At 34.6% G+C, this 18,615-nt stretch overlaps 2 protein-coding genes across 7 annotated transcripts in view; both read left to right on the top strand.

Moving 5' to 3' along the window:
- a2m2b (alpha-2-macroglobulin 2, member b) overlaps nt 1-1,041 on the top strand; it is a 32,367-nt gene extending 31,326 nt beyond the window's left edge. For all 3 annotated transcript variants that reach the window (XR_015509353.1, XM_087284027.1, XM_087284028.1), the window contains 4 exons: nt 99-195; nt 266-328; nt 440-545; nt 622-1,041. Coding sequence is in view for 2 of the 3 variants with exons in the window: in XM_087284027.1 (XP_087140153.1) it covers nt 99-195; nt 266-328; nt 440-545; nt 622-662 (307 nt within the window). In the remaining variant the exon portion in view is untranslated. The remainder of the gene's footprint in view (nt 1-98; nt 196-265; nt 329-439; nt 546-621) is intronic.
- A 2,134-nt stretch (nt 1,042-3,175) lies between these two features.
- tbcela (tubulin folding cofactor E-like a) lies at nt 3,176-18,558 on the top strand. Of its 4 annotated transcripts, XM_087282573.1 has the most exons (10): nt 3,214-3,357; nt 4,982-5,170; nt 7,673-7,845; nt 7,972-8,111; nt 9,938-10,119; nt 10,496-10,518; nt 10,681-10,937; nt 11,508-11,634; nt 12,392-12,508; nt 14,543-18,558. In XM_087282573.1, coding segments are annotated over exons 6-10 (822 nt in total). In that variant the 5' UTR covers nt 3,214-3,357; nt 4,982-5,170; nt 7,673-7,845; nt 7,972-8,111; nt 9,938-10,119; nt 10,496-10,516; the 3' UTR covers nt 14,862-18,558. The 4 variants fall into 4 exon arrangements, 3 of the variants coding, with proteins under 3 accessions (NP_001418053.1, XP_087138699.1, XP_087138700.1); NM_001431124.1 differs by lacking the exon at nt 10,496-10,518 and having other exon boundaries at nt 3,176-3,357; nt 14,543-16,752; XR_015508426.1 differs by lacking the exon at nt 10,496-10,518 and having other exon boundaries at nt 10,681-11,229; nt 14,543-14,858.
- Nucleotides 18,559-18,615: the final 57 nt, after the last annotated feature.

Raw genomic sequence — 18,615 nt, 5'->3', positions numbered from 1 at the left:
TCCTTCTCCCATTCACTTTGATCCAAAATTCCTATAAATTTTTCTGTTTTTAGTTGAGAATAGTGTGATATAAACCTTCATTTTCTTTTTTTTTTCAGATATAAGGGAATACAATATATAGAGACCTCCAACATGATCATTGTAGATATGAAACTCTTGTCTGGTTTCAGCGCAGAACCGATTTTTATGGATGAGGTAAAGCAGTTTTGCTTTTTGAATATTTTAGCATGTGCTTAAAAAACCTTTGGTTTTGTTTATTTCTAAGGTAAAGAAAGCAGTAAGTCGTGTTGAATCCAGTGATGAGCATATCATCGTATATCTAAACGAGGTGGGAGTGTTATTGTATGGATAATAATGACAATTTACTCGCAGTCTGTTAAAATACTGTTGCACTGATTTAATTAATTTAATCAGAACACATGTTTTAAATTGTTTACAGATTCGGAATAACATAAACTACCGGCTTCCGTTTCGTATTAAAAGGATCTTCTCTGTTAAAAACCTCAAGCCAGCAGTTATAAAAGTCTACGACTACTACCAGACCAGTATGACTGAATAACACAGCATTTACTTGTTTAGACAAAGTTTTGGCATCTCCTCTGAAGCATTTTTATTTTGCAGGTGAGCGAGCTGAAGCAGAATACACAAATCACTGTGCCTGATGAGTGATGCTGCAGAAAACAAAACAGATGTCAACACACACATCACTAATTCTATGCTGTTTGTACAAAAAATATTAAGATGTAAGCTTATCATTCTGACTTCTAGCCAATACATGTAAGAAAAGTTAGAGTTATTAAAAATAAAAAATAAAAACTTGGCAGTGCTAAAATGTGTTAGCAAACAAACATTAACTCAATGCTGGTACATTAGCAGTGTGCTACAATAGAACGTAACTGTGCTAAAATGTCACGCTTTCCAAAACATCTGTCAATACAAATATAAGTATCATTCATGTGTAATGAGTTCATTAGCTTGGATTACTTAATAGCTTAGCTTAGATTACTTATTAAGCACATAATAAAGCCTTATTCTGCATGACCTTATTTTACATTTCTTAATCCTGTCACATACAAATCACCACAATCACTATTACTGAATGTTTCTCTGAAGTTAATTGATGCTTGAAACATAGTTAATAGTGAGTTTTATATTTGATATACATAATTCTTGCATTATAATGTACCAATAGTCATTCATATTTGCAGTTCATTCCGCTGTGGTGACCCCTAATAACTGGGGTACAGAGCAGAAGGATTTTGGCAACAAAGCATGTTTTTTAGGTCAAAGGTTTTATTCTTCTGTTTTATTATTATTATTATTTAGTTTTGTTACAAAAATAAAATTATTTGGAATATTTTAAGTTTAGTTTTGATTAACAATGATTCATATGCAACAACTTTCTTCAGAGATGTCATAAAAATCCAACTGGAGACATTTCCAACCACTAGAGGGAAGCACTAAAGAGTCTAAAACATTCACTAATACTGTGTATGGTGTGGTCAAACAGGCTTTTATAGCACACAGCCCCAGTGTTGGCAAACAGGGCACCTCGATCTATGGCAAGCCATTTGAACATATGTAATCTATAAAATGCACTACTAGTATCTATTTTCATGCAACTAGTACTTTAATATTGGATACTATCACATACATATTAATTAGGATATCTTATTTTAGGTGCTTGTGCTTAATAATTAAATAATTTGATACTAGTTTTAGTAGATACTATATATACTATATATACAATACCTCTTATTCAGATGCAGGTAACTTAAATAGCGAATTGTACTTAGTCATTAGATTCCAGTTCATATTCATTAGTAGTATTTTATTTTTAAGAATTAACATAATTTTTATTTTGTTTTGAGTAGGAAATCATTTTTCCCCATTGACATATGGAAATCATTGACATTTAAGCTATTCAGTTATACTAAAAATATGCATTTCAGGTGTGATTGCTACTTTTTTACATTGACTTGTATCTTTTTCAATATTACTAGTAAGCATTCATTAACTCATTCATTCATTTTCAGCTTAGTCCCTTTATTAATCTGGGGTTGCCACAGCGGAATGAACCGATAACTTATCCAACATATGTTTTACACAGTGTATGCCCTTCCAGCTGCAACCCATCTTTGGGAAACATCCAAACACACTCACACACTACGGACAATTTAGCTTACCTAATTCACCTATACCGCTTGTCTTTGGACTGTGGGGGAAACCGGAGCACCCGGAGGAAACCCACGCGAATGCAGAGAGAACATGCAAACTCCACACAAAAACGCCATCTGACCCAGCCAAGGCTCGAACCAGAGACCTTCTTGCTGTAAGGTGATAGCACTACCTACTGCGCTACTGCATTGCCCTGCATTCATTAACTATTGCTAGTAATTATTATGTACTGGAACATGCTTATTATACACCAGTGGACCTATACTGATTTAATGGATACTAGTATTTATTAATATTAATGCATATTTTTTTTCATTTGAAATCAATTTAGTAACAATTCTCATCCCATCAGTCAGATCTGCCTTTTTACTCCTGTTATAATATTAATTTAAAAGAATCTCACTAACAGAATCACTAAATGCTGTATTATATACAGTATGTGTGTGTGTGTGTGTGTGTGTGTGTGTGTGTGTGTGTGTGTGTGTGTGTATATATATATATAGTACTAGTATCTAATAAATATTTAATTCTAATTATTGAATAAATAGTACCTTTAAATATTAGCATCCAATAATCAATAACTAGTATCTAAAGATGTCTACTTTCTAAAAAATTTATATCTAGTATTATTCAGTTAATTAGTATTTTTACCAGCTACAGCTTGAATGCAAATTGTGAAATGTGCAATCAATTGAAAAGAAAACTGTCACTAATCAAATAAGTCCTGGCATCTACATTTATTAGTATAAGAATAAGTAATAACATATATTAAACTAGTACGAAGGGTTCCTTACAGGTGTCTAATAAGAACTAAACGAGAATAAGTCTTTTTTTAAATGTTATTGTAACTAAAGTATAAACACATAGCTAATGAATTTTGTATAATAATTCTTGTTTTATGTTTTATGACAATTACACTGAAACGCCTGTTGTTCTCTGCTTCGCCGGCGAGGGCGCAAAAGTATTCGTGTACAGCGGTCCAATCACGAGCACCCAGCTGGAGTGACGTCACTTCCGTGACAATAGGGTCAGCGTGACAGATTTATCAACAATAACAAGAGCGACACGGAGCAGCGGAGACAGTGCGAGACTTGAAGAGAAATTATGTGGTTAAATTGACGGCCAGGAGTTGGTGTGAATAACGCCTTCGCGAGTCTCACGGAAGATCTGCTCGTTAATGTAAGGCATCATCATGGAGGGATGTTTTCGGTCAGGCTAGACAAATATAAGCTGAAATGAAACCATTCAAAGGCGCTGACCTAAATGAATGCGGTCTTTTAACGGGTACTCGTTTGTTTTGGTGACTGCTGCTGTTGTCATCTTGGATGTGTGTGTCCTCATGCAGCAGCAGATTCACATGACTCTGATATAACGTTAGTCTAGTGTTCATTATAAATGACCTGTGAGCTCATAAAAAATCTCAGATGAAGGTCGCAACATCTAAATAAATAAAAATTAAAGGTCGCAACACGTTTGTCACGTTATCGTCGCGGTGTTGTCACGTGATGGTTTGAAAACGTTAGTTTGAAAATGTATTGATGTAGGACAGACTAATTTCTGTAATGTGGACATTGTTGACGTATTTAAAATGAATATATTGAGATAAATATTGAGGTTTTATATATTGTACTGATAATGTCATATATTACCATTGCAGGGTTGAAGTATATCATCAGAAACTCAAATAACCATGGTTTGCTTCCTGCTGGAGATAAAACACTTCAATAGTTTGTGCATTAAGTTTTTTTTTAAAGAAAACTAGTAAACTTAGCATGAAGAAGTAGAATATTTTGTTTTCATTAAAAAAACGCTGTTAATTTTTGAAAGTATGTATCACATTGTCAAGAGAATACATTAGTAAATGTTGAACTTGGATTAATAAAAGCTATACAAGTATTAAATCCAAAATCAAATAAAAAGTGCTCAGGAGTAGTTTAATTAATGTGTTGGTGCTCTTTGGGTAAGGGATTTATGAGAATAAACATAAATAAACATAAATAAAAATATTTAAATATTTTTCCACATTTTTCGAGTGCTTTGGACTGACCTTTGCTGGCTATACAAGTATTGTTCATTATTAGTTCATGTTAGTAACTACCATTATAATTACCGTAATAAATTAGTTATAATGTGTAATGTAGTTATAATGATGTAATATACATTAACTACCATTAATTAATGAAACCTTATTGTAAAGTGTGACCAATGATCCATAAAAAAACAATATGATTATATGTGATTCAAAAAAACAAATTATCCACAACTAACACTTTCCAAATAATATTTTAGACCCTTTTACATTGTATGATTGTCCTTGCAAAGGTATAATCAAGTTCGGCGGTCGGTTTTATTTGAAATTTGAACATCCCTGTTCTACATCTAGTACTATTTATACATGATTTTCTTTGTCTGTTTTAAACATTCAACCTGCTGTAAAATGGGATTAAAATACTTGTAAACACCACGGCTCTTCTTGTAAGTTGACACTTAGAACGCAGGATTTGAATAAATCTGCTTCAGGCTACTTATTGTCTTGCCAGCCATTTTGTTTAACAAGTCACCTAAGGTCCTTTTTTATGGTAACATTTACAGCTGTCTAAAGAATGTTTACATGCTCTTTGTCACATATGTCCTTAGGAGCCTGCAAACAGCTCTGAGTACAGCAAGGTTTTCATATGCACATTGAGTGTGTTGACTTAAACAGAAACTGGCTTTTTTGTTGTTTAGGTAGGTTAGTGTATTTACAGCTTAGGTTGAATCAGTCGTGTGTCCTTCTTGCTGACCCAGTGTCTTCTTTCTGCAGACTGTTGTTATCTCTGAAAAGTGTTGTGAAGACAAAGAGCAGGTCCCGTCTCTCTACTGGTGTGCAGCCACATTTTTCCATCGAACCTTGACACTCAATGGACCAATAATTTCATGCAGTAAAAGTAAAGTTTATTGTTTTATGACACAAGCTTTGAATGTGGACCTGTGAAGACAAATCGCAGAGCAGGTAAGAACCCTTCAAATGCGTTTTTCTATATTTCCATATTTTTATATTTATAGGGGTTAATTGAAGAAAAAATGTATTTAAAATATAAGTGTATTCTTTTATTTTAATTTTTAAGTCATGCTTAATAAACTTGTGGTTTGGTATTAGCAAGGAGCATGACTTATTTAGCCAGCAGATGGTTAAATCTAGGCCAGCTCTGTTTAAAAATGGACCTTGTGGCCCAGAGGGTTGTGAAAAATACATTTACAAAAAAAGTGCAAAAACTGGTGCAGATCTTGACTAAAAAGTTAGCTGTTTGTGATATGTTTGAATTCACAGAGATGTGCCAGCCAGAGATATATTGGGTGCCTATAACCCATTTGTGCTGCCAGATCTTACTAAAACACAACTAGAATAAAGCCATAATTAGCCAAAATAAATTCAAATATTGTTGCTACCCACATCTGGCCACGTTACTAATGTCATAGATTTATGAGCCTAGCCTAAATAACAAGCTCAAAGATGCTTAAAATAAGTGCACATGGCAACACTTCAGCAGCTTTATTAGGCACAGAACACTATTAAAAACCTGAAAATATTCAAGTAAAACTAATTAACAATATTACTAATAATTTTTACTAATATTTAAAGAAAGAGGAGTTTTCACTTCTGAAAATTGTCACTTTAACAATCATGTATGCTGTATACCAAAAACATCTGGTCTGTCATATTTAGAAAAGTAATCATTTGATGACATGTAATAATGTATTCTTTATTATAATATAATATAATATAATATACAGTAATATAATATAATATAATATAATATAATATAATATAATATAATATAATATAATATAATATAATATAATATAATATAATATAATAGGGTTGGAGGACAACGCAATGGCGCAGTGGGTAATGCTGTCGCCTCACAGCTAGAAAGTCGCTGGTTTGAGCCTCTGCTGGGTCAGTTGGCATTTCTGTGTGGAGTTTGCATATTCTCCCTGCATTCGCGTGAGTTTACTCCAGGTGCTCTGGTTTTCCTCACAAGTTCAAAGACATGCGGTACAGGTGAATTGAGTTAGCTAAAATTGTCCATATGTATGTGTGTGAATGAGAGTGTACGGGTGTTTCCCAGTGACGGGTTGCAGCTAGAAGGGCATTCGCTGCGTAAAACATATGCTGGATAAATTAGCGGTTTATTCCACTGTGGCGATTAATAAAGGGACCAAGCCAAAAAGAAAATGAATGAATGAAATCATGGTTGGCACAGTGGGTAGCGCTGGGTTTCCTCTGGGTGCTCCTATTTCCCCCACAAGTCCAAAGACATGCACTGTAGGTGAATTGGGAAAGCTAAATTGCCCGTAGTTTATGAGTGTGAATGAGAGTATATGGGTGTTTCCCAGTGTTGGGTTGCAGCTGGAAGGGCATCTGCTGCGTAGAACATATGCTGGATAAGTTAGTTGGTTGATTCTGTTGTGAATAATATAAATATAAAAATATTTAATATAATGATAATTTAAGGTTATATCTAATAATAACAGTGCCGCTACAAAGTACTAAACAAATGTCATTATAACTATTGTCAGAAAAACAATTAGAATCATTTTAAAATATATAGCAGAATGATCACTATGTATTTTGATGAGTACAAATCAGAAATAATAAGCATGTGACTTAATATTTAAATGTCATTTATGCTGTCCTGAATGATGCCAATTATTTATTTAATGAATTATTATTGATTGTTTTAATATTTTTTCACTCATGTTTTAACATTTGCCATTTAAAACATTTAAACAGATATTTTAAATGTGTTTAATACCCTTTCTGTGTATATAAAATTACTACATTTACTTTCAGTCATTTTTTATCATATGATGGTTCCTAGTGATGTGGTGTAAATGGAAAATAGAAGAGGACCAAGAACAGATCCCTTTTTTGTATAGTTTTATTTTTGTATAGTTATGAAAACAAAACTAATTTTTATTACTATTTCATGCTGGAATTTTTTTTTAATTAACTAAAACTTTTTTGTAAACTACAGTTGAAGTAGAATTATTTGTCCTCCTGAATTATTAGCCCACCTGTATAGTTATCCCTGATTTCTGTTTAACAGAAAGAAGTTTTTTTTACAGAAACGCATATTAATAACATCTTTTAACATATTTTTAAAGATTCTAGTAAAGTGCAATTTAAAGGCCTTACTAGGTTAATTAAGTAACTGGGCTAGTTAGGGTATTTAGGCAAATTATTGTATAACAATGGTTTGTTCTGTAGACTTTCAAAAAACAAAATATTGCTTAACAGGCTATTAATATTGACCTTAAAACCATTAAAAAAATGTTAAGTTGCTTTTATTTTAGCTGAAATTAAACAAATAAGACTTTCTCTAGAAGAAAAAATATTATCGGAAATACTGTGAAAAATTCATTGCTCTGTTTAACATTATTTGGGAAATATTTTTTTTTAAAAATCACAGGAGGAAGAATAATTTTGACTTTATGTTTGTATGGACAGCTGCATAAAGTGCATGTTGTGGGACAGCGCAATGGACTCTTCGGAGATAGAAGGCCGCACTTTTATGCAGGCGATCAGTGAGAAGTACAGTCCAGAGAACTTTCCTTGCCGTCGGGGTCCAGGCATGGGGGTTGTGGTTGTGCCATCTGGACCACAGGGATCACCGATGAAAGGTGAGGCTTGGGTTTATTATAAACAAGCGATACTGTCAGGCTCCTAGCGATGCTAGTGTTTGTTCTGGCATCTGTACCCTGTTGCCGTGTTATGGCTCATTGCTCGTATGGTCATTGTGTCTTCAGACCGCCTGAACCTGCCCAGCGTGCTGGTCTTGAACGGCTGTGGAATTAGTCATGCAGGAGACCAGGGGGAAATCGCTGCCTTCTGTGCTCACGTAGTAGAACTTGATCTGTCCCACAACAAGCTTCAAGACTGGCACGAGGTGAGAAGATAAGTTTATCAGAGAATATCACTGTCTGTTGGCAGATTTCTTTAACCCATTTTATAGGGATGCAGGTTAAGTGAGCATTTTGACATTCTCATTCTTAACGTATCATTAAGCAGAATTCTGTTATAAATGAGCGATGAAAGGGGCAGAGGTTGTCAAGCTCCAAACAATACAGAAAAAAGCCCCATAAAATAGTGCATATGAATTATGTGCTGCATAGCTTTATATGAGACTAGAATGACTTTTTATTATTACATTAAAATAGAATAATTAACAGAGATTTATATATAAAGCTATTTTTTTATAAACAAAACAATCTGATAAAAATTTAAATGTTGTGACAAGTACTAATTTGTTTGACAAGGTACACAGTTTTGTTAATGAAAATATTAAATACAATATTTTAAATATAGATATTTAAAATACATAAATTAGTAAATAACTAATTTAGAGTATAAATAAAAGGGCAACGCAGTGGCGCAGTAGGTAGTGCTGTCGCCTCATCGCAAAAAGGTCGCTGGCTCAGTTAGCGTTTCTGTGTTTGTATGTTCTCCCTGCATTTGCATGGGTTTCCTCCGGGTGCTCCGGTTTCCCCCACAGTCCAGAGACATGCGGTACAGGTGAATTGGGTAGACTAAATTGTCCGTAGTGTGTGTGTGTGTGTGTGTGTGTGTGTGTGTGTGTGTGTGTGTGTGTGTGTGTGTGTGGATGTTTCCCATAAATGGGTTGCGGCTGGAAGGGCATCTGCTGCGTAAAAACTTGCTGGAAAGGCTGGCAGTTCATTCCGCTGTGGCGAATAAAGGGACTACTCCGACAAGAAAATAAACGAATGAATGAATATAACGATAGTTTCCCTCCAAATGGAAATTACCTTTTAAAACCTTTGAGTTTTTATTGTCATTATTGAGTTTCTTGTGGGCAACAAGGGGGCGCAGTAGGTAGTACGTTCGCCTCACAGCAGGCAGGTTGCTAATTCGAGCCTCGGCTGGGTCAGTTTTTGTGTGGAGTTTGCATGTTTTTCTCGTGTTCATGTGGGTTTTCTCCGGGTGCTCCGGTTTTCCTCACAAGTCCAAAGACATGTGGTACAGGTGAATTGGGTATGCTAAAATTGACCGTAGTGTATAAGTGTGTGTGTTTCCCAGCGGTGGGTTGCAGCTGAAAGGGCATCCGCTGCGTAAAACATGTGCTGGATAAGTTGGCAGTTCATTCCACTGTGGCAACCCCAGATTAATAAAGTGACTAAGCCGAAAAGAAAATGAATGAGTGGGCCTCTGCAACCTGCATTTTTCAAAAATATCCTCTTTTGAGACTAATCTTATTTTCGGTTGAACTAATAGAACATTATAGGTTAACTTTATAACTTGATCACCAGACTTTTCCAGAATTTTCCAAAACAATAGTACTATATTTTATTGTGCTATTGATGTTATTTTATAAATAAATGTTGTGTTGTTAGCACTGATAACTGCTGCTAAGGTTTGTGAGCAGTGCGATCTCCATCTCTCTGGGAAATGGATGAATGTTTGTGAGTTTCAGTGTGGCACATTATTTTGAAATGTTGATTATACAGTAATTACAAAGAATATAGGAAGAATGGTTTGTTTTGATATTGCCATTACAGTGGTAAAGAGGTTTTACCAGGTTTGATCCTATTTCATAGCTAATATGGTGTTTAGCTGCAAAATACTTGTGTATGAAATTGTTTGTTTTTCTTAAATTGAATGACTGGTAGACTGAATGCTGGCGTGTGTTTTATTATATATAATGATGATAATAATATGAAACAGTATAATTATCAATACTCTTTCTATCTGTACCAGATCAGCAAGATTGTTTCCAATGTCCCAAACCTGGAGTTCTTAAACCTTAGCTCTAATCAGCTGAGTGATGCAGTCTTGGATCCGGACTGTGCTAAGGCCTTTTCTAGCATCCGCAGATTCGTTCTTAACAATACCCAAGTGTCCTGGGACACAGTACATACTTTCACGCAAGAGATGCCTGAGTGAGTATCTTCTGCAATTTTTGCATTTTTCATAAATACAAAATGAACATGAAAACGGTATGTAGTTTTAGATTTATGTTTTATACAAAGTACTAAAAGTTTATATATACAAAAGTACAAAAGTACAAAAGTACAAAGTTTATATATACAAAGTACTAAAATGGCTGTTTACGTAAAATCCTAGGACAAAAATGTCACAGTTGACAGCCCTCAAAAAAGTTGCATTGATGTATAAATCACATTGGTGTACATTTTATTATTTAATTAATACAAATAATTAAATATAAATCTGGTAATCCTATATAATATCAAATGTTTAAAATTCTAAACATGTCCTTCACTTGGCAATAAATCTGTTCAATTTAATATTACTCAGAACAGAAAAGAGACTGAAAAAATGTAAGTATAAAAGAAGCTGAAATTTACGGTGAGATTTGTTATAAACCACATTCATCAGAAATATCAGTCTAAATGATTTAAAGTGAAAGTGAAACTAGCAGCATGTGTGAAATGCACTGTAGTTGCAGCTCATTTCAGATGATTTAAATGTGTTATATCCAGGCTAGAGGAGCTGTTTCTGTGCCTTAATGAGTACACCACTGTGACCCTGGCCGCCATGCCCTGCCCCACACTGCGTCTGCTCCACATCACAGATAACAACCTCCACGAGTGGAACGAAGTACGGAAAATTGGCTCCATGTTCCCAGCACTGGACACTCTGGTCATGGCCAACAACAACCTGAACAGCATTCAGGAGTCAGGAGAAATCCTTCACCGCCTGTTCCCTAATCTTCGAAGCATCAATCTGCATAACTCGGGTACCATTGTGTTGTTGATAGAGAGTGTAGAAGAGTCTAAAGTCGTAAGAATACATGGATCTTTATTTGTATGCTAAGCTATGTTTTTTTATGTTTTGTTTTGTATATTTTGTTTAACAGTAACAATGTATGAGCGTCTCAAACATTCTTGTTTTTGCACTAAATAGTTTATCCGCAAAGTGTCAACACTGAACAAGGCCTTTGTTTCAGAGTTGGAAAAGAACAACATCATACATCTGAAGATGGCATAAACAGTAGATGTACTTTAAAGGGCTGTGTATTTACTGTGCATGTATGTAAAAAAAAAAACACCTGTACTTTTAGCTTAAATTATTATTATGTGTCAGTTTTAATTTAGCGTTTTTTGCTATTTGAGTACAATATAAGTACATATCCTTATACTTTTGGTTACTTTATTTTGAGTCACTGAGTTAATAAACTACCTGGACTTAATTGTATGGGTAGGAGGAAGGTTAAGTTTAGCATTTGTTGCATGTAGTAGTTGTAGTTGCATGGAGAATGTTTTAAATGATAGTGTTACCTTTTTTCTGATCATTTTATGTGAATCAGGACTTAATCGATGGGAGGATATTGAGAAGCTAACCTTTCTGCCTAAGCTGGAAGAGGTGAGGTTGCAAGGCATTCCTCTACTGCAGACTTACACAAGCACGGAGCGGCGCAGTCTGATGATAGCCCAGTAAGTCTGATGTATCTGACAGAGGAAATTCACACAAAAGTGGAAATTCTGTCATCCCTTTGGCCCTGCTTCAAACTTGTGGTTACATGCATTTTCAGCGATCTGAACATCTGAGATGCAGCACTATTGCATGCTGTATCTCCTTAATGCTGTAATTAGTGCAAAAGGTGGCCCAACAAAGTACCGAGGACATAATACAGTACATCAACACACTTTTCAGAAGGCCAACATATATTTAAGATTATTTTTTTATTGGTCACATAAAATATTTTAATTTTGTGAAATACTGGATTTAGGATTTTTCATCTTCTAAAATCTGTTTTTTTTTCATCTTTTAAAATATTTGACTTTGTGTATAGTGAACTAATATAACACACAAGTTTCAATTTTTGAAATAAATGATTGAAATAAATGGGATTTCCCTCGATATTCAATTTGTCTGGCACATACCTGTACTCTCTTGTTTTTAAAGATTCGTTTTAAAGTGAATATGAATTTAAGTCATTTAAAGATTATTTTTGCTACCTTATTGGCAAGTTAATTTGCTTTTTTAAAGTTAAACTCACATCATTTTGGCATATTATTTCTAGAAAAGGCTTCTTGATGTCACACCTATAGATTCGTCATACAGGTTCTGAATGACATGATTATAGAGTAAATAAAGACAGAGTTTTCATTTTGGGCTGAACTATCATTTTAACCACATTAGAAACTGATCGTAAAGTCTTTGAAATGTTGATGATCTCATTGTCCACAGGCTGCCGTCAGTGACCAGTCTGAATGGAAGTGTGGTGACGGATGGTGAGAGAGAGGATGCTGAGAGATTCTTTATCCGCTATCACTTGGATCATTCTGAAGAAGAACTGCCTCACAGGTACATTTAGTGTAGACCACCTACATTGTCGGCTAAATAAAAAAAAAAAAATCTTTAAATGAAGTCCAAGATCTTCTCACAGGAAAGCAATGTGTGGCCAGAATAATTAGTTTTAATGTGCTAGTTTTTTATTATATAGTTGTTAAAATCAGACAGTGCAGTTTTATTTTAACTCCTGGCCGATGTACATCTTATGACAGACTTTACAAATGTACCGTGAGATCCACATAACACATTTTCTTGTGGTCAGTCCAGATATCTTAACATATTCGGCATAAACGTGATCAGGAAATTGGGATGAGGATTTTGTTTTATATCTAAACTAGACTTAAATTTATTCTATTGCTACAAGTTCCTTTTCAACAGCGGATCTAATTTATGTTTTACACCTATATTTGTCATTTCATTATGTAAAATTAAACTTTAAAAAAAATTAAATTAATACAAACTAAGAATTACATTAAAATTAAAAAACTAATTAAAGCGAATACATAAAATATATCTTAATTCAGTTACACTGACCTGAAGGGAAAAATGAATCTAGAAGATGACAATTTATGCTTATACCCAATATAGTACTGTTTATGGCAGTGCTGAGATTGCAACACAAACATTTTTGTCACCACAAAGCACCGTGAATTCTCTTCTGAGTCACTTTGAAATGCAGCGTGCAGAACTTAACTTGAAGATCCCAAAGGGTTAGTTCACTCAAAAATGAAAACTACTGTTACTAATTGCTCTCCATTATGTAATTCCAAACCCCTGAGACCTTTGTTTATCTGTGGTATACAAATTAACATATTTTTTATTTGTTAATGATATGAGCTTCTTCATTGTTTCTAGACAGCAACAGTCCAGACGTGATGGAGATGAACAAACTCTGTCCTGGAGGGCCAGTGTCCAGCATAGTTTTGCTCCAACCCTAATCAAACACACCTGCCAGTAGCTTTCTAGTGATGACACCGATTAGCATGTTCAGGTGTGTTTGATTAGGGTTGAAGCAAAACTCTGCAGGAACACCAACCCTCGAGGATCAAGTTTGCCCATCCCTGATCCATACTCATTCAAGGTCCAGAAAAATCCTTTTAAACAGACTTGTTTTTAGTGGTTCAGTTGGAATATTATCAAGCTACAAGAATACTTTTGTGCACAAAAAAAAACAAAAATTACCTCATTCAGCAGATTCTTCTACCTAGTTTCAATATAGAGCACACATTCTCGAGAGTGCTGTGCTCTTTATTCATGTCTGGCATCTGACCTCAAATGTGCCTGTGCTTTGTTTCAAACAGAGAAAGTCCCACTTGCGCGACCATGGTATACGTCACTGCACTGTGCTCATGAATGTGCGCCTTATACTGACACTAAGGAGAAGAAGTTGTTGAACAAAGTCATTATTTTTGTTTTATACAGTGCTCAGATATATTTATTAAAATATTATTTTAGTCACCAAACATATGATAATAACACCAAACATAACTTAAAAGATAATATAAAAAAAGGTAATTCAAGCAAAATATTGCTAAAGAAATTACAACCTACAAAATTTTAAGTACATTTTTTTATATGTCTTTAATATTTTCTATAAAATAAACATTTGGCTGTACTAGTTAGCTTGGTTGTACTAGATAAGCTCAAGATTTGGCTTTATTACTGACTAATGTAATGTTTATCTACAAATATAATGTTGTGTAGTTACTATTAAAAATATAAATTTAAAAGATTGATTTGTTAGGGGTGTACTTTATGCTGAGCACTGAATATGCACAAACATTTTCTCATAGTTTTAATAAAGGACACATGGTCTGTTTTAAGGATGTTTTTGGTACCTTTCTGAACTATTAATGAGTCAGGGACCTTGCTTTATAGGGAGGATGTGGGATCTAAAATATCATCATTTTGCTATTATGAGGTATTAGTGATGGAATTTTTTCATTTTTTGTGTGAACTGCCCCTTTAAAAGTTATTGGTAGTATTTTGACACTCTATTTGTTTAAATGGCTGAATGAGGTTAAAGTTCTTGTATTTTCTTTGGAGATATCACTGTTTGGTGACCAAATATGGGAAACTGGCTCCTCTGGCTGAGATCGACCTGAGACCACGTTTCCATGCCAAAGTAGAGGTGCGCTTTGAGGACAAAGTCGAGCAGGTGAGCATCCGTTTGGACCAGACCGTGGCCGAGCTCAAGAAGCAGCTGAAGACTGTAGTACAGCTTCCTACCAACAACATGCGTCTTTACTACATAGACAAGGGCACTGCCTATGGCCCCGATGAGCTCAAATACAGTGCACGGGCCTTGCACTCCTACAGCATTCAAGATGGGGATGAGATCCTGGTAGTTCCAAAAGCAAAATAACCTACTTTTTTCCTCCACCACCAGAAACACAGAAAGCTACATTTAAATTACCAAACCCACTTTGAACTAGTGCTGCCTATGCTCCACAGAGTGAATGGGACTATCTTTCAGGGAAAAAAAAAACATTTAAGGACTTGCTGGAGCTTATGTCACGTATCACATGTGTTGCCAGTAGTAAAGGTTTAATTTTTGACTTCACAAGCACCCCGGTATTTTCAAAGGCCTGTTTCTTCAAGAGTAAAGCACAGTGGAAAGATGTGCGTTTTACCATTCTTAAGACAATCACCCATAGCTGACAGAAAATGTTGCACTGCACTGATGTCTTAAAGAAGAAATTGTGGAAACCCATTGCCTGCTGATGTGTGTCATATGCTGTCAGCCATTTATTACATGCAAAAGACTCTCAGGCCTTATATTCTGTATGGGCAGTGCTAGCTTCACATGAAGAAAGATTCACAAAGGTTTTTAAATATCCAGTTCATTTAAGACGCTTTTAAAAAAAAAAATTATTCTGTTGGTTCCAGATGGAAGTGATTTTCTTTGGTTTCTTTGCAATTTGTGTGTGTTTTCTGTTGCTTTAGAAGTGGTCGCTCAAATATATATATATATATTAGGGAGTTTGTTGATGTGTGGATGTTTGTTTTATTTAATTGACAAAGACCCTGTTTCCGCCTGGTATTAACGAAAGAATTGAGATGCATCTCCTGTGACTGCTTATCTATGGACTTCATCAAGTCCTATGTTTTTGTTTCATCATTCTCTTCATGGAAGATGAACTAACCTTGTTATCTGGCTTATGAGCGAGTCATTTCATGATTTCAGCTGTAATCTGTGTGTTTTGGTACAACGCAGAGAAGTATAAGTACCTTGCTTTCTCAAAATCATTAGCAAAATACTGGTCAACTTGTTGCTGTTTGAATGCTTTTGATTACAAAACATAATATCCTTTCACACCAACTTACCATATTGTCAACTACTAGTTGATCTAATTGACATACGCATATATTTAGGTTTGTTCACAATTGGCAGACTTGATTCAATAAAAACTTTGTGAGATTCCAGATTACTTCTCTAAAAAAGTTGTAATACTTTTACATACAAACCTTGAGGCGACACAATGACTCAGGGGTTAGCACTGTTGCCTCAAAGCAAGAAAGTCGCTCGTTTGAGTCCTGACTGGCTCAGTTAGCATTTCTGTGTGGAAGTTGCATGTTTGCATGGGTGCTTAACTAAATTGGCCGTATGAGTGTGCATGAGTGTGTATGAATGTTTCCCAGTACTGGGTTGCAGCTGGAAAGGCATCTGCTGTTTAAAACATATGCTGGATAAGTTGGCGGTTCATTCCGCAGTGGCAGCCTCTAATCAATAAAAGGACTAAGCTGAAGGAAAATGAATGAATTAATACAAACTTTGGAGTGCATCTGCCTGCAAATAACACTGAGGCAGTTAAACTAAAATACTCAACGGCTCGGACCAGACATCTAAACGAGTCAAAAACAGGATATGATGTCACAAAAAGCCGCAATATATTCAATAATACAGTTTTTTTTTTCTTCATCAAAGTTAGCAATTAGTAAATAGCAGTGTAATAATTTTGGCCCTTGCAGATCAGCTGGCCTCAGGGTGCTGTAGTGACTTTTTAACACATTATATAAGCTCTGAGCTGGTAAAATGTAATCGTATTTATGTTTGATTTCAATAGCAACATTTTGAATGTTAAAACAACATAACTTTTTCTGTTTGTGTGTCTGTGTGTGTGAGTGTGTGGTTAGGACCAAATGACCCAAGAGACCCTAAATACCAGGTGAAAATGGGACAAAAAGATCACATTATTATTATTATTATTATTATTATTATTATTATTATTATTATTATTATTAGTGTTTTTTTTGTAGATTTACCAATTGATTTCATCTTGTTAAAAACAAAACGAATCAGTAGCAAACTAGTATCCAGCTAGTATAAAATAAACAGGAGTTTTGGCTCTAGTATTTAAAGCCATAGTTTACTCAAAAATGAAGATTCCCTGATCATTCACTCATGTCATTCCAAACCTGTGGAACTTCTTTCCATTTATAGATCTAGCAACTATTGAGAAATATATGAAGTTTTCCTTTTTGTTAGTACAATGGATGTCAGTAGTAACCAAAATTGTTTGACTGCCAACATTCTTCAAAATATCTTCTTTTGTGTCGTGCAGATAAACAACTATACCGGTTTGGAGTGATGTGATGGTGAGTTAATCTATCAGAGTTTTGATTTCTATGTGATCTATCACGTTTTGGATACTGGAGCTGAAACATTTGTTGAAATGTGCAATTTAAGACTGTTTCTTTGCGGTGCAGAAAGTTTATTTTACAAAGATAAAACCAGCAAATTGTTCACTCATACTGTCAAATCACTGCATGCACAATCTCATTTGCATTAAAAACAGTTTGCTGCATTTTATTTCATAAATATGATATTAGCATGACTTAAAGGGTGGACTGAACAGAAAAGCACCGAAATCCTTTCTACATTACTGTCGCAAATGCTTAGGTTAGTAGAAATTAGATTTCATATAATATACTGATATATAGATACATGTGTATGAAAAGATGTGCAAGATTTCTGAAAGCTATACATTTCTCAGACATTAACATACTATTACATATACTGGTCAGATAGATGTGACCATACTGCTTAGGTTCAGACTTATTTATTTTTCCTTTTGTATTTTCACAATTGCAAAAAATGGAAATGAGTAGATAGTCAGAGATATAATATAGTGGCTTATATGCGTACAACTTAAACTGAAATGGATAATAAACTGTTAGAATCAGCTTTCATAGTTGTAGTTATTAAAAAATATGGTGATTATAAATGAAGGTTCTGCCATCCTCTATGCCTTTAACACTCTTTATGCCTTTACCTGCGACCCCTAATCAAACATTAAAGTAGAATGAAGCGCTGTTTTTTTCCTCCTCCACAGGATTTCCTTTTAGAGTATCAATATTTGATGTTTTGTGCCCACATAGGACATGCTACTGATATTAGTGTTTCACTTTTGGATAATTATTTTATGTTTTTTCTTCTATATGTATGCATTATTAATATTCAGATTTTATGAGCTTGAAGATAACGCCACTTAAACTGTGACTGATGGGTAAGATGTGAGAAAACTGATCAATTTGCCACTGAATACCATGTTTACCAGGTGAAATAGACTGAAATTGTTTTATTTCTATTTAAGACACTTTTAATATGTGTGTTTACACTATACTTTATATATTTTTTATTTCCTTATTGTACGTTTTATATGTATTTTGTTGTCTTTGCTGGGAGATTTGGTTTCGACTAAAGTTTAAAATTGAACGTGTCTCACTTTACATTATCTGTTGCAGCTATAATCTATGGTTTAAGTTCATTTGTAAAGGGTGCGTAAAAAAGCTGTTAAGCGCGAAGATGGATGAGAAGTCCAGAGAGTCATTAATCTAATGGATGCATTAGGCCTGTTAGTGTAATGAACACTTTACAGACTTAAAGTTGAGTTGCTCACGGTCACACCACACCATTAGCGTGTTACAATTTGAAAATCAGATCTGACTGTTTTATACCATTGATTTGCCAGCGTATATCTGTGCACTGATGTATCTGTGCTTGAGAGCTGAATGGAGTGGCTCAAAGGATAAGGGAGAATAAACTTTTAATGACTGTCTTCACTGTGTTATTTTGATATTTATATATTACTACAGACTTTGTTCGGTTTTTAAAT

The sequence above is a fragment of the Danio rerio genome, chromosome 15 (genome assembly GCF_052040795.2).
Source record: "Danio rerio strain M-AB ecotype USA chromosome 15, GRCz13ab, whole genome shotgun sequence".
Lineage (NCBI taxonomy): Eukaryota > Metazoa > Chordata > Actinopteri > Cypriniformes > Danionidae > Danio > Danio rerio.
This window is presented reverse-complemented; position numbering and strand designations above follow the sequence as displayed.